At 37.2% G+C, this 16,210-nt stretch overlaps 1 protein-coding gene across 1 annotated transcript in view; it reads right to left on the reverse strand.

Moving 5' to 3' along the window:
- The window catches only part of LOC150077456 (dynein axonemal intermediate chain 7-like), a 325,962-nt gene that overhangs the window by 119,684 nt on the left and 190,068 nt on the right, over positions 1-16,210 (reverse strand). The window contains exon 13 of the mRNA XM_090385907.1: positions 11,491-11,597. Within this exon, the coding sequence (XP_090242033.1) occupies positions 11,491-11,597 (107 nt within the window). The remainder of the gene's footprint in view (positions 1-11,490; positions 11,598-16,210) is intronic.

Below are 16,210 nucleotides of genomic sequence, written 5' to 3' on the forward strand. Positions count from 1 at the left end.
TCATAATTATGGCTAAGGATTTGCTTAGTTCCTTTGCCACCTCCTTTAATATAACTGGATAGATCCCATCCACCCCAGGTGCTTTCTTATGTTTAACTTCAACAATTTCTCCTTCACTTTGCTCTCAGTTATTACAAAATCATTACGCACCCTGCTACAATTTGATAACCTGCTGGCATTTTCAATCCTTAATAACTCCTCATGTGTGAATGTAGATGTAAAATACACACTCAGTTTGTTTGCTATCTGAGCAGGATCATCAACAGTCTAACCATCGGTATCAAGTGGACCAATCTGATTCAACCGCTTCCTTTTAGAGTTTATATAAGTAAAGAAATCCTTGCTGTTTTGCTTAGCATCCTTTGCCAAAGATTTCTCGTAATCTACCTTCGCCTGCCTGTTTGTTATTTGGTTTTTAGGAGCATTAGCAACCAAGGCCATATTGCTCCGGGATATGTGGTGGTCATTCCCTGACCTTTCCGCATCCTCCGTATTTGGTGGTGACGGGCTCGAACCCCGGTCTAATCAAGAAGCGTGTGCTACGCACTGCTGCTCCTTCCCACCTGGCTACGGAGGCGCCTTTCGCCTGCCTAACCTCCTTTGTGACTTGATTACAGACTAGCTTATATCTGCCATTGGCTTCTGTGTCGCCTGATAATTTATACGCATCCCATGCATTTTTCTTCTCTGCCACAAATCTCATTAGTTCATTTGACAATCATTTAGGCCTAAACCTTGAACAATATTTCTTAATAGGTATGAAACGTTTAGAAGCTTCCACGGTTAATTCCTTGAATGCTTCCCACTTAGAATTTGCTGTTGGTAACATCATCAGTTGGTCCCACTGTACAGAATTTAAAAACTGTCTGAGACCACTGTAGTCACCTGTACGGAAGCAAAAACCCTTTCTTTTACCTCTGATGGTAATTATATCTTTAAGAAAATGGAATTGAAATCTGCAAATTCTTAATACACGAATGATCACTGCTGATAACCAGATCAAGAATATTACCCTCTCTGGTTGCCTCTCGAACATGCTGCAGCAGAAAACAATCATCCAAAAAATACACAAAAGTCTTACTAGTGTGTGAGTGACCAAACCGCAAGTTCCAGTCAATATCTGGGAGGTTAAAATCCCCCCATTATAAGACATTCTGATTTACTAGCCCACTCTATTTCACTGTACAATTGTTCATTGTACTCATTCGAGTCATTAGGTCTATAACACACTCCTACTCTTATTTTTGCTTTTGCAGTGCTTATGTCACACCAAATTGACTCAACAGTACACTGTCCATCTTTATGAACTGGATGCACTTCTTTTGATTTTATGTTTTTCTTAATTAACAGCATAACCCCTCCTTCCTTCCTATCTTGTCCATCCTTTGTGTACACATTATACTCCCAAATTCCAATTTTGCATTCCTAATATCTGTGCGACACCACGTCTCTGATATCCCAACAATATCCACCTTTGATGTCTTGACCAATACTCCAAATTCATAAAATTTATTTACTATACTTCTAGCATTGGTACACATGGAAGTATACATGCACCTATTCTTATTCTTAGTTATCCTAACACATCCCATATACCCACTTGTTTCACAATGACTGCCAGCAGTCTCTGAAACCCCCAGCACCCCTTGCTCCAGGCTGCTGCTGTAGTGCAAGAATCACCTTCAACTCTGGCTGCGGCTTCTTTTAACCTATTAGTCTGTGAATCCCCCCAAGCTAGCAGTTTTCCAACCCTCCTAACTCCGCCTCGATAGCATCAGCAAATATTCTTGCACCCTTTCTATTTAAGTGTATCTCATCCCTGTAGAAGCAGTCTCTCCTGTTAACAAGCACAGACCATGCTTAAAAAAAATTCTACCCCATGAGCCTTGCACATTCCCTCCAGGGCCGAATTGATTGACAAGGCTCTCATCATGTACTCCCTCTTATCGTGTGTGGGCAGAATTGCAGACACTTTCAAATTTAATCCTAACTCACGACTTTTTTGCAACACTGACTTGCACTTGTCAAATAAATATGCAGATCTCCTACTCTTAATGTCATTGGTGCCAACGTGTACAACAATATCACGCTTTGTGCCTTTAAAAGATGATATATGTTTCACAACATCATCAACTTTTGTCCCTGGCAGACATACCCTGGTCCTATTCCATCTATCCTTTTTACACAACATATTACCCATCTCCCTGACAATAGAGTCACCAACAATAACTAGTTCCTGTGGGACCAGTGCATTCTGCCTAGGGGGCTGCCTCTGTGTTGCCTGATGACCAAGTGCAAGCTCTGGCGTTGATGTGGACAGCTGAGAGCTTGATGGGCCCCTCAATTTATTTCCTTCGAGGGCATCCACCCTGTCCTTCAAGCTCTCATAAAGGCCCATAACAATGCTGAGTTGTTGCCTGATTTCCTTGCACTCCTTACATCGTGCACACACAAAGACATCCCCCTTGGCAGCATCATGTCCCGTACCCGACTGCTCCGCAAACATCAAGCAAACAGTGCATTTTAAAAGACTGTGATTCAGAGGGCAACTGCCCCCCCCCTCAGTTCTCCCCTGAACCACAGCACTCCCATTAGCTTGAGCCTTTTGCTTTGCTGCTCTGGTCAGAGTCATGATTCCGATTTAATTCAATAAAATTTCAAAACAAAAATTAAATCCTTAAGTTATATCCCAAAACAGTTATGTTATATATATATATTTTTCAGTATCTAGTGTTTTCTACGAGTTCCCTTTATACAACTTCCGTATCACGTGTACCACTATAGTTATGTATTAATTATTTGTTACGATTAAGTCGTTATATATATATATAGAGTTAAAAATACAATTTAATTGACAATAAAGTTTATCAAGATTAATAGATTTACTGATTAATTGACAATATTATATTATGCACTATACTACACTAAGCTTATGCTATCGTGTAAAAATGGCGAGAATTCTCGAACGGTACTTCTACGGACTCGTAAGTATATTGATTAGCTTCCAAATCTCGCTATCTCAATTTAGAATAAACTAAGGATCCTGACTAGGTCTATAATCTACTTATAGAAGATAATTTGATATAACAATTGGTTAAAAAATCGACTAAATTTGTTTAAAAAAAAAGACCTCTCGTTCAATTTGTAACACGTGGATTTGATACCGTTACTGATACTAAGTAATACCTACAAAATCTCTGTCTAAGTTAAACTTTAAACTAAGTATCGTAACTAGGAATATAAAGCTACTCTAGAAAATAAGTTAATATGACAATTTAAGCTAATAAATAAGAAAATAAACCAGGAAAAACTTCTCTGTTCCAAGAGCTTCAAGGAGCTTTGTCCGCACAGGCTAACCTCCTGTTTTATTTAGGATATTTCTGCTTCACAGAACAGAATTTAACATGCCGATAACCTTTCTGCCATCTGCAATTCTTTTATTGATTAAACATTTATTTTGGAAGATACCGTACAAGGAGAGTGTGGCAATAACTTTTATAAATAGTTTGGAGGAAACTTCAATTGGCTCGGAAGCAACATATTATAAAAAATTACCAAGAAAAGATGTGTGTATATCAACAAATTTCAAAATCAGAATTTTAGGAAAATAAATTTTTATAATGGTAAAAGGCTACTAGAATTTTGTGAAAGTTGTGCACCCCTAATTACACAGTACTTCAATATAAAGACTGCACAAGTTTAAGTGGAGAGAATGTAATAACTGCTCCTTATTCAGTAGAATTGTAAGGGAAATTCACCATGGGATTCAAATTTTTAAACCAACTAGATCTATTTATATTAAAATGCTAGGCAAAGTACTAAGGGCAAGAATATTCTGGACCTGATCATTACACATGATCCTGAGAGTATAATAGGGTTGGCTATACATGAACCCTTAGCAGAAGTGATCATGAGGTGCTAAGGTGGTTGATGATAAGTGAAGTTTAATGGTAAGGGGCTTTAATTCTTTAATGAGACTGTCATGAACTGCTTTTAAGGACAGGGATTGAATTAAAGCCTCTGTCCTTAAATGCAGTCTAAGGTGGTACATATCCTCTATCAACTAAGAAGACAGCAGGAGTGGGGAAAATATATGTGAATTATGAAATAACTTTAAAGATGCTATAACCAAAGCCACAAATTGATATACACTATTAAGAAAAGTGGCACAAGGAAAAGGATGCTGAGATGGGCGAACAAGGAACTGGTTAGTTTAATATGATGAGAAAACTTTACAGCAATGACAATTTTGAAGATATAATAGTTATAAATTGACCTATAATAGTACCACAGAAATGGTTAAGTAAGCAAAAGGCTGACTATGAGAAATATCTGGCTAAAAGAGCAAAAAAAGAAGACAATGAGTTTTACAAATATTTATTATTTTATTTTAATGTGCATAACCATATCTGTGTGTGTGTGTGTGTGTGTGTGTGTGTGTGTGTGTGTGTGTGTGTGTGTGTGTGTGTGTGTGTGTGTGTGTGTGTGTGTGTGTGTGTGTGTTGTTTCCATAGAGATGTATGTGGTTCAGGCACTGAGTTGCATGTGGTGCAGGATGAAAAACATGGAATAACTCATGGGAAGGGGCCTATTATCTCTGCCAGAGATTAGCTAATTGCAGCCTCTATTGAAGAGGACTTTAGATATTCCTCCAGTAGTTGATGGGACTACTGGAGGAATATCTAACCCAGACCTCTCCAAACAAGTGACAAGTGGTGAGACTACTGTACTGTCATGAAGGACAGTGTTATAACGACAAATTTCAGAATCCAAATTCACATGTATGTACATATTGTACAAAGAAGAAACAAGCAAATCAGATTGACCCTTTACATAATGGTTGAGTGAGTGAGAGAGTCATTGACAACCCAGCTGATGTAGTCAATGAATTAAATGGATACTTTCCATCAATCTTGGCAGATGGAAATCCGAAATTACAGAGAACAGTTTACTAGAAAACTTTTGAGCCTGAAGGCAAGTAAGGCACTGGAGTAGATAGATTATACCCAGTTATTTTAAGGGAAGCAGTGAGGGAATGCATTAAACCATTAAAGTTAATTATGAGGGCATCATCAGACTAAGAGGTGACTCCCTTGTACTGAAAAAGTGCCTGTGTATCACCAAAACATAAAGGTGGTTTTGTTCAAAAATTGAAGTGGGTAACCACACAGCATTCAATGTTACTTCAGTGATAGTGAAAAATCAGTGGCAATGATTAAGAATGCAATAATTATCTAGACAGGAATGGTTTTCTCAAGAGAAAACAGCATGGTTTTATAAATGGAAAATCTTGTTTAATTAATGTGACCAGGATTGCTCACAAGTTGGATGCCGGAAATAACTTTTACATTGTTTATTTGGATTTTAGAAAAGCATCTGACTCAGTCTCACATGTGAGACTGCTATATAAGTTGAAACATTTGGATCACGGATATTATCCTTGAAATTATAGTATGGCTACATGACAGAAGGAAAAAAGGTTTAGTGGTAACTCTTCAAAGTGGGCAAGAGGTAGAAGTGCAGTCCCAAATGGACTGATGCTTGGACCATTCCTAATTATGATTTCCTTAATGACAATGATTATGATGGGATACAGAGCAAGATGCTAAAATTGCAGATGATGAGCAGATTGAGAGGTTAGTTAATGACGTGTCAAGTAGCACTCCTAAGTTCTTCCTGGTAACTACATTTTAATCCTTTTTCAAGTACATATATATGATGTTACTGAACTCTGTGAGTATGTATGATGTACATATATATTGTATATATTTTTCATATGTGGAATACATACATTAACATTTCAAGGTCTATTCAAGTTATTTTTTTTTTTTTTTTTTTTTTTTTTATGAGAACCCCAAACACGAGAGGTATTATAACCTATAGTACTTAGTACCATGCTTGGGTTGGAGGTTGAGAAGACGAAAGAAGATATTTGTTGATATTGGACTTGAACTTCTGTAGATTGTAATTTTCAGGAAATACGTATGAAGGAAGGTTGTTCCAGAAAACGGCAGTTGAATGAATAAATGAGGAGGATGAAAAGTTGGTTCTGTGGGTTTGAAGTTGGACAGTAAATGGATGTTGGCTGGTGGCGGCACGTGTTCGGACTGTTTTGAAAGAGAGAGCGGGAATTATAGAAGCCAATTCAGAAGAACAGTGCCCATGGAAGTATCTGTAGAAGAGGCATGCAGCAGAAACAGTGCGTCTATGAGAAAGCGAGTGGAGAGACTCTGTTAGAGATGAATCATTAATTAACCTAACTGCCCTCTTCTGAATGGAATCAAGAAGCCTGAGAGAGGTTTTGGCGGCACCACCCCAGATGTGGGAACAATATTCCATGGCAGGGCGGATTTGCGATTTATACAGAGTGAGCAGCTGTTTGGGAGAAAAGTAACGCCGAGAGCGAAAGAGAAAACCAAGTTTTTTAGATGCAGAGGAAGCAATATTTGTAATGTGCTTGTGCCAAGCGAGATTAGAAGTCAGGGTAATCCCCAAAAGAGATATATCATTTTGCCTAGAAATCGGAGTGTCACTAAAGATAAGCATAGGAGCAGAAGAATCCTTTTTGCGAGATATAAGACAAGATTGAGTTTTAGAAGGGTTGAAATCAACTAAGTTGTCTTTGCCCCACTGGAGAATTACCTGAAGATCGGCATTTAAGGAATTGGCAGCAGATTTTCGAGAACTTGAAGCTGATTGAGCTGGACAAGGTTTCTCAAAATGGAAAGTTGAATGCAATGTGCTATCATCGGCAAAACTATGGATAGGATTTCCAGTCAATGGAAGAAGGTCATTGATATACAAGAGGAAAAGAGTGGGGGAAAGAACTGAACCTTGGGGGACACCGGCATTAGTGGAGAAGTTAGAAGACAGAGAGCCATCTACCATCACCCTCAGTGAGCGATCAGAGAGAAAACTGGATAACCAATTACTAAAAACAGTTGACAAACCATAAGATGGAAGCTTGTTTAGAAGACCTTTATGCCAAACACGATCAAAAGCCTTTGAGATGTCAAGAGCAACTACTTGTGTTTCACCGAACCTTTCCATTGAATTAGTCCATAAATGGGTAACATAAGCCAGAATATCACCAGTGGATCGACACTGACGGAATCCATATTGGCGATCGTTGATCAGACGGAAGGTTTCTAGGTAGTTTAAGAGTTGGCGGTTAATTGATTTCTCCATTACTTTAGAAAGAGTAGAAGTAATTGCAATGGGACGATAATTGGATGGGAGGGATTTGTCACCCTTTTTAGGAACTGGCTGGATATGAGCAAATTTCCAAGCAGAAGGAAAAACACCTTTGGAATAAGAAAGTGAAAAAAGGCGGCAAAGAATAGGAGTAAGTTCAGGAGCACAGGTTTTGAGAACAACTGGAGAAATACCATCAGGACCTGGAGCTTTCTTAGCATCAAGATTCATCAAAATCCTTCTGATATCCTTTTAACGGAAGACCACAGGAGGCATTGAATGGAGCGTGTTAGGAATGGTGGGAGGTGTTTTACCAAGATCATTAATACATGAGCTCGAAGAAAAATGGGATGCTAGCAGGTCAGCTTTATCCTTGGCTGAAGTGACAACAGAACCATCTGGTTTGGACAGAGGTGGGAGCAGAGATGGGCAAAAGTTGCGGCCAATAGCTTTGGCAAGAGACCAGAATGCTCGGCTACCATTAGGGCAAGAAGCAAGTTTTCTACTCTTAGCCTGTTCAAACTCTAGTTTGGACTGATTAATAACTGCTTTACAATTGTTGCGAGCTTTGGTGTAGGCAGAAAATGAAACTGAAGAATTAGAAACAAGCCAATTACAATACGCAACATTCTTCTCTTGGACAGCCTTAGCACATTTATTGGAAAACCAAGGTTTAGATAAAGGAGACGAGATTTTAAAGTAGAGTGTGGGATAAAGGATTCCATTCCTGGAAGAATAATTTCACTGACACGATCTGAGCAAACGTTGACATCAGAAGTTTTGAAACAGTAATCAGACCAAGGAAAAGAAGAAAAGAAATCTCGCAGGTCATCCCATTTTGCATTCTTGTAATGCCAAACAATACGAGGTTGGGAATAGCCATGAGATAAAGGTTCCATTGGAGAAGAGACAATCACCAAGTTGTGATCTGAAGTGCCTAAAGGACCTCTCACTTCAACCTTGTACTTAGAAGAGTTGTTTGTGAGAAAAAGATCAAGCGTATTGGCTGTATGATTAGGATTGTCCGGTATTCTTGTAGGTAAATGAACAATCTGTGCTAGGTCATTAGTAATTGCAAAAGCCTCACCATCTTGACCTGCTGGGTCGGTGTGACTAGAAAACGGAAGCCAGCTGGAGTTGTGAACGTTAAAATCACCAAGGAAAATTACCTCACTGTTAGGAAAGTTGGACTGGAGAAAATCAAGTTGCAAAGAGAGGAAGTCAAGTGATTAGTGGAGTTGGGAGAACGGTAGAGACAACAGATGAATTTTACACAATGAGGTAGAAAGATTTTAAGCCAGAGAAGATCAAAGAGAGGAGATTCCAAATTGCCAAGTCTCTGACAGGGAATATCAGAACAGACATATGCACAAGTACCACCTTTGAGGCGAAAGGAATCATACAGCAAATAATTTGGACATCTGAGATTTTTTTTTTTTTTTTTTTTTTTTTTTTTTTGATTTGGTAGTTGTTGGCGCATCGGCTTCTGTGGCCATATTGCACCTCCCAAGGTTTTTGAAGTACTTTGATCCAAGCCCGAGGCGGGAATCGAACCCGCGACCTTTGGGTTACCGGGCAGGTACTTTACCCACTCGGCTAGCCCGGTCGGCCGACATCTGAGATGAGCAGTAGTTGAATCAACTGATAACTGAGATTCAGTCAGAAAAAGTACATGGGGTTTGGAAGACTGCAAGTGGAAATGGACATCGTTGAGATTAGAATTGAGACCACGTATATTTGTGAAATGAATTAGGAAGTCCTTGGGAGGTTTAGATCTTTTCGCAGATAAGCTTGCTCTATTATTTTGACAATTCATGGTGTATTCAATAGTAAGAAAAAGTGGGTGGGACATGCTGTATGAAGTAATGAAATTTTTGGATATGGCGTACATGTGGTAAGAATATACCCAGATCCTTGACATAACGTGGCCTCGACAATGCTCCCCGCATACACACTACTCGGACTCCCTCCAGTCACTATCTGGCAGAGTAGAGGTAGCAAGATTATACACTAGCTGATCCGGAAGCTTCCTAGAGAGTTACCAATAGGTTCAGTCCGGTGTACTAACTAGCGGCCGGCCTGCGAACACCGTTTTAGAGCTGTACCCTCGAAATGTAAGGAATATTGGATCTCGCCACGACATTCATCATAACCTCAAAAATCATCAATCATACTGCATGATGGAAGAGATAGGGAAGGGTTGGCCGGAACTTAGCTCTAGAGACTAAACATGGGTTCCACCACTTCAAGCCTCCAATAAGCAAAGTGGTGGTATTTCACTGGTTGATGAGAGTCATCTACCACCTAGTACTGCCTGGTAACATAGAGGGGTGGCGTTCCTCCATGTGGTGTGGGCACCACACCTCGACCCCTGCTTACGTTGGTTCACACCTGGGTGGTCACCCACCATGTACTTGTGCATGAAGGTTATACCTAGGATTACTAACAGTCCCACCATCGTGAAGGTGCAAGCAGAGGATTTGGCTGTTATAGACCGTCCGGACTTCGCCGAAATTGGGTCCACTTTGACTTGAGTGTCACCCGAATATCAGTTCCATCAGCGTTTTAGACTCCCAGGTAGCAAGAACAGCTTGTCTGGAATATCTGAGAGAATGTCTGTGACAACCTCAAGGACCTCAAGGATGAATTGTCTATAAATCACTACAGATAAGTGCTGCTATACCTTATCTGTATATTGAAGTAATTATAGAATCAATCACCAAGAAAGAAGCTTGAAAACCAGAGAAAAATTCACACCTGTTAGCAGTAGTTGTCTGATTTGGACATAAAAATGTGTTAGTGGACAGACAACTGCTACTAATGGAAATCAATTGAATAATTAAAGCAAGAATTGAATAAATTCACCTGCAATTCTATATCTATAAACTGATGAAACCAAATCATATGATTTTTTTTTTTTTTGATTTGGTAGTTGTTGGCGCATCGGCTTCTGTGGCCATATTGCACCTCCCAAGGTTTTTGCAGTACTTTGATCCAAGCCCGAGGCGGGAATCGAACCCGCGACCTTTGGGTTGCCGAGCAGGTACTTTACCCACTCGGCTAGCCCGGTCGGCAAATCATATGATATATAAATAGATATAGAGGATATAAGTGAACCAAAAAAAAAAAGTAAGAATCAACTTATTTATTTTTTCATTATTTTCTGCCTTGCATTTTATTTTTAATTCTGATTTGATTTTTGGAAATAATTTCATTCTTATGTTAGACAATCAAGTTAAAATAAGACCACATTAGGTTCAATATTACAAAACTTCAAAGTTCCACAAACCCACTCCACAAAGTCCAGTACCCTATGCAGTAGAAACTCACCACATGAAACTCACTCACATTCCAGGAACTCACCTGCATGAAGCCACAGACATTCCAGGAACTCACTTGTAAAAGGGCTAACGCTGGAAAATGCCAGGTTTTTTACACATGGGAAATAACAATCTTAAAATAATATATACTTGATGGTTTGAATTAATAACAGAAGAGAAAAAATGTATTTGCGCACCACAAGGCAAGAAGACACCTTGTGGGCCCATGTCCTATTAAGTAAAAACAATTATTTGCATTGATAGATAGGAAAGTGAATAAGGCAATTATGAGACTGCACTTGGAATGCTGTGCTCAAGTATGAAAGCCACAAGAACACACCAATTTATTATTATGTTTTTAACATAATAAATTTCTGTTTATACACCACATAGACACTGTTGTGCCCTCTTTAATTAACACATGACAACAGCCAATCCTTAATATACAAGTTAAGATATACTATTAATATATAAGAAGTGTTGACTATCTGGCATATGGTTCTACAATAAAGCATATAGTAACAGTGTATTTCTGCCATTAAATTAAACAATATTTGCTGTGAAAAAAAATAACAGCATGGATAATGTAACTCATACAAGTTAAAACTACAGGTCTCTCTCCACACACATTTGAATAGACATCTGCATTCCTCTCTTTTAACAAATACCTATGAAATCCATTTACATAAATTTATCCTTCCTAAATTTACCTTTCTGAAGTTTTAGTTTATCATGCTGAAATTAGTAATATTAATATTTCTCTGAATTTATTTACACAAAGAGTGCAATCTTATACACCTACATACCAGTGAATCAGTTAAAATTCATTATTCTGGTTGTAGAAAAAGAAATTATATAATTCTATTTGCTAAATGATTTACTTCAGGAGTTGCGATAAATCAATTCAATAACCTAAGTTGAAAATAATAGTATGTAAAATGTTAATTTTTACAGGGTTTTTCAAATTTCATCTCACCTTCATCATATGTGACATCAAAGAAGCCTTCAGAAGTCCAGTACCCTTTATCAGGATACCAAAAGGCTGGAAATGGTTGATCCAAGTACAGAACACTTTCAGGTAACCTAATAAATCAAACAAAAGAAAAAAAAGGATACTAAGAATATTATTCATAAAATTCTACAATTAATTTTTAAAACTTAAAAAAAGAAAAAAGAAAAAAAAACTGTTGACTAGAATATATTTTTGGACCTTCAGTTTCAAACTGAAAACTAAGTTTAAGATTTAGTCTTAAATCTCGAGTATATGTATTTATTATTTTTTCATAAGTGGGTAATGGAGTGAATTTTTACCCTAAATTTAAATGTTTATAGCATTGGTTGTTTATGAATATTTTTTATTCTTCTTGTTATTATTATTATTATTATTATTATCAGTGTTTTTTTGTAAAAAAGTAAGTGCCGGTACTCAATCTTCGCTATCAGGAAAAATTGAAAATTAAAAGGCTATGAAAAATACTCTGAAAATTTTTTTCTCCTGATATTGTTACTTTAGTAGTAATATTTTTAGAATAAGAACAACAAATTAAGTGTATTAACACAGTTTATTAGGCATAAATTTATTATTCAAGTATATAAAAAAATAAGTAAAATTTGAGTAAAACAATAACATAAGTAAAAATAATTTCATAATAAAGTTTTTGTAGAATATTCCAAATTTTTATTAAGTTCTCATCCGAAACCCTATGCCAGGGGTCGGCAACCTTTTTTGAGTAAAGAGCCATTTTTGATCTAATTAAAAAAAAAAAGAGAGAGAGAGAGAGAGAGAGAGAGAATCCGAAGAGCCGCACCTCAGCTCAAGCTGGGGGGGGGGAAGAGTGTTTTAAGAAATAGAATAGAGTGGGAAGGTGTTTATTAAAATATATATATATATATTTTAATAAACACCTTCCTGTATATATATATATATATATATATATATATATATGTTGAAATATTATTTATTAATACTGAAAAAAACGTAACAAAATCCAATTAGGTACAAATTAATGTGACTTTTGCTGATGAACTTCTTGAGCAAGTGTCTCTCAACATCATGCAAGTATGTCGTAATTAAACATGCTGAGCTTTAAACATGCTTGCATTATTCAGACGATGGTTTCTTGATTTATTTTTAATATAATCCATGTTCAAAAATATTTGCTTGCAGAAATATGTCGAACCAAAAACTGAGAGAAGTCCAAATGTAAATATTTTCAAATTTATATATGGGTCTGGTAAGCTACTCCATGCAACGAACACAATTTGGTCTGCATTTTAAAGTCATATATCACCATCCATTTGTGTAGAATTGCAAGGGCAGCCCTTTGCCTCTCCAAATCCTCAATGTCGGTTTTAAGGCATTTTAGCCTTGCACTCCATGTCCTTGATTTTTAAGTCCTCTAACTCCATTTCAAATTGTGCTTCATGTTAGCTATAAAGTTAAAGAGCCGCAGTTACATGTTAAAAGAGCTGTATGCGGCTCGCGAGCTGCAGGTTGCCGACCCCTGTCCTATGCGGACTTCTTTTCCTCCTCTTTGTGTGTCGGTTGCTGAATAACGTTTCCGAAGCATCCACGAATCAACATATTTTGCTGGATCAAAGCAGATCAGCGGTGGGACTACAATTTTAAGAAACAGTAGTGAAAAAACTGTTTTTTTTTTTTAAATTTTCTGTTTATACTCCGGGACGACCATGCGGTCAGAGGAGTTTACATTATAGAGAGAATACAAGAAAGAGCACCGTATTTAGTAGTCATGGGCTTGAACCCTTGTCACTCAATACACGTGTACTGATGCACCCACATGCCTGACCACTCGGCTACTTTTGCCATCAACAAAGCATTGATTGGGCTGACGATCAGATTCATTTGTGAAAATCCTCAGTCACATTCACTCAATGAAATTGGTATCGTACTCAGAGCGTTCATCAAATGCTTCAATTCTTCTGAAACTTGCTTATCAATTAGGTATCCACGAATTGCATCTCCTTTCATTTAACTGTAACCTAATTGACAATTTTCTAATTTCACTTTTACCCAAATGCCAACAATTCATGTTTAGAAGGATTAATACCTTCATTGTCCTCGTTTTCCTTCTCTCGTCATCGGTATTGTCACTAGTTCTTAAATTTGAATCTGTCCAAAATGTCGGTGTCATTTGGATATTCAGGTACCGTGACCATGTAAACAGAGATAGGGAAAATTTATGGAAAAATGTGGATAACGCACTTCTGCGAAACAACAGATGATTATTTGTCGGGTTAAAAAAAGAAAATCACTTTTCTAATTCTCGAACAGGGCGCTTATGGTTGATTCAGAAAGGTGTCCAGCTTACAGCCCGCAAGGAAAATGAACTAAAACAGCATTTTAAAATTTGTTAATTATCAAAAACATTTTCTCATTATTATGTTTTGTTCAGTAAATGTAATTGTGTATTGTACTTAATAAAACTTTTGAATATTTTCAATTTTACTTTTACGTGCAACAAGATATGGAAAATGTAACACACTAAAGAAATCTAACTTTGAATTTTTTTGAATATGGCACCTGTACGGGAAAAGGTTGGACACCACTGCAGTAGAAGGCGGGCCAGAGCCCACTGGGAATACACCTTGATCTGCTCACTCTTGACTAGCGCGACTCTGCCATATGTGGGACCACCAAGTTGCAGATTGCTTTAGCTCTCTTAATTCGCGCAACAGCACTTGCCTAAATTGCCTGAAGGCCAGAAATGCAAAAAGTTTCTTCACTCAACGGAAACTATTTTAAATGTAACTTCCAAGGGGAATTCAAAATAATTTGCTATAAAAAGACTTCATTAAACAGAGGACTGAGTAATTTAGAATTATAAAAATGGTTATACAGTTTTATATCAAAAATATCTTAAAAATAGACAGTAAAAAATGCAAATTTAGTTAAATAATTTTAAGCTTATTTGAATAGTAGGTAAACATATGAAAAAAATTTACGGAATATTAAAATTTCAAAGTCCACTGCATCCAAATGTCACACGTCACTGTTAATAAAGGTGCTGATACACCATACCATTGCGTACCGTCCCAAAAAAAAAGCACTGATTATTATTATTTTTTTTTTATTATTATTTTCTTTCTTATTGGTTTTCTTCTTGTTTTGACAATGTATGAAACATGATTAAAATCATGTTTTGGCTTCATTGTCTTCCAGAGAAACAATTATTGCACTTTTTCTGACAGGTTTTTTTCATGCAAAAGCTGTCAGAAATCTTTCAGGGAAGGTGCTTTGAATAGTCTTAGAGGAGGAGGAGGAGCATGTTTAAAATTAGTGGTGGCTGTATAAACCTGATGTGCAGTTGTTTTATACAATAATAATACTGTTCAATTTAGCACATTTCATGCAATTCAACCTTTACTATTTTCCAGCACATAATTCTACTATAATTGTCTTTCTAGTCTACTCTAGTTGTTTATATTTTTATATTAGCATGTGCACATGGCTTCACTATTTCAGACTTTCTTCATCCTCCACTTTTGCTTGTTTTAAATTACTTTGCTGCAGTTATTTCATCTGTTATTTCAAAATATCAGGCTTAATGTCCAAGTTTGCAGACAATACGAAGGCTGGTAGGGTTGTTAATGACAGTAAGGACAGTATGCTACTACAACGGGATCAGGAAAAGTTGGGCAGATGGGCTGACAGGTGGCAACTGAAGTTTAACATTGACAAATGCAAAGTGCTGCATATTGGTAGCAGTAACCCAAGAGTAAAATACCAACTGTGTGGTACTACACTTAGGGTAGTGGAGAATGAAAAAGACCTGGGCACAATTGTGCAGTCATATATGAAGTTTTCTGAGCAGTGAAAAAAGGCTGCAAGAGTAGCTCATGGGGTCTTGCCAATAATATATAGGAATTTTGCTAGCAGGGATAAGGAGGTGATTATTCTCTTGTATAAGGCAATGGTCAGGCCTTGAGTACTGCATACAGGTGTGGAAGCTTCATTTTAGGAAAGATGTAGAGCTACTGGAATGAGTATAGAGAAGGGCAATGAGATTAGCGAGGGGAACAAAGGGATGCTGTTATCAAGAAAGGCTTAATTTCTGCAAATTGCAGAGTCTGGAGATGAGGCACCTGCGTGGTGATCTGATTGAGGTGTATAAGGCCTTGAATGGTTTGAGCAAGCTCAATGCTGATGGGATTCTTCATCTTTCTCAGATTTTGCACCTGAGTGAGCATAAATTCAAATTGAGGAAAGACAGTTGTAAAATAGATGTGCATAAATTTGCCTTTAGCCAGAGGGTGGTTGATTGCTGGAACAAGCTTCCATCTGTCATTTTGGAAGTTGACAACTTAAATAAATTCAAGGCTGAACTAGGCAAACTTTTTGGAGTGAATGGATGGGTGAAATGGGTAGGTTTTTTTTTTTTTTTTTGGGCTGATGCTATATAAGCTTGCTTTCTTGTGTCATATGCCTCTACTAATGCTAATGATATTCCAAATTATATATCCTTTGGTTCTCTCTTCTCAAAATTAATTTACTCTTTTAATATATTTATACTTCATAATTATGGGGAAACTTTTACTATTTTAAGTTTGAAATTGTCAAATATTTTATTCTCACTAGGGGTAGTGCCTTTGAATATTTATATTCTGTTCTTGCATTTTCTATTTCATTTTTCACAGCTTTAAGTGCTTCATCAGTACTGTATGTGCTTGTTGGT

Source organism: Mastigoproctus giganteus, chromosome 12 (assembly GCF_048544385.1).
Source record: "Mastigoproctus giganteus isolate SK-2022 chromosome 12, ASM4854438v1, whole genome shotgun sequence".
In the NCBI taxonomy this organism is placed as follows: Eukaryota; Metazoa; Arthropoda; class Arachnida; order Uropygi; family Thelyphonidae; genus Mastigoproctus; species Mastigoproctus giganteus.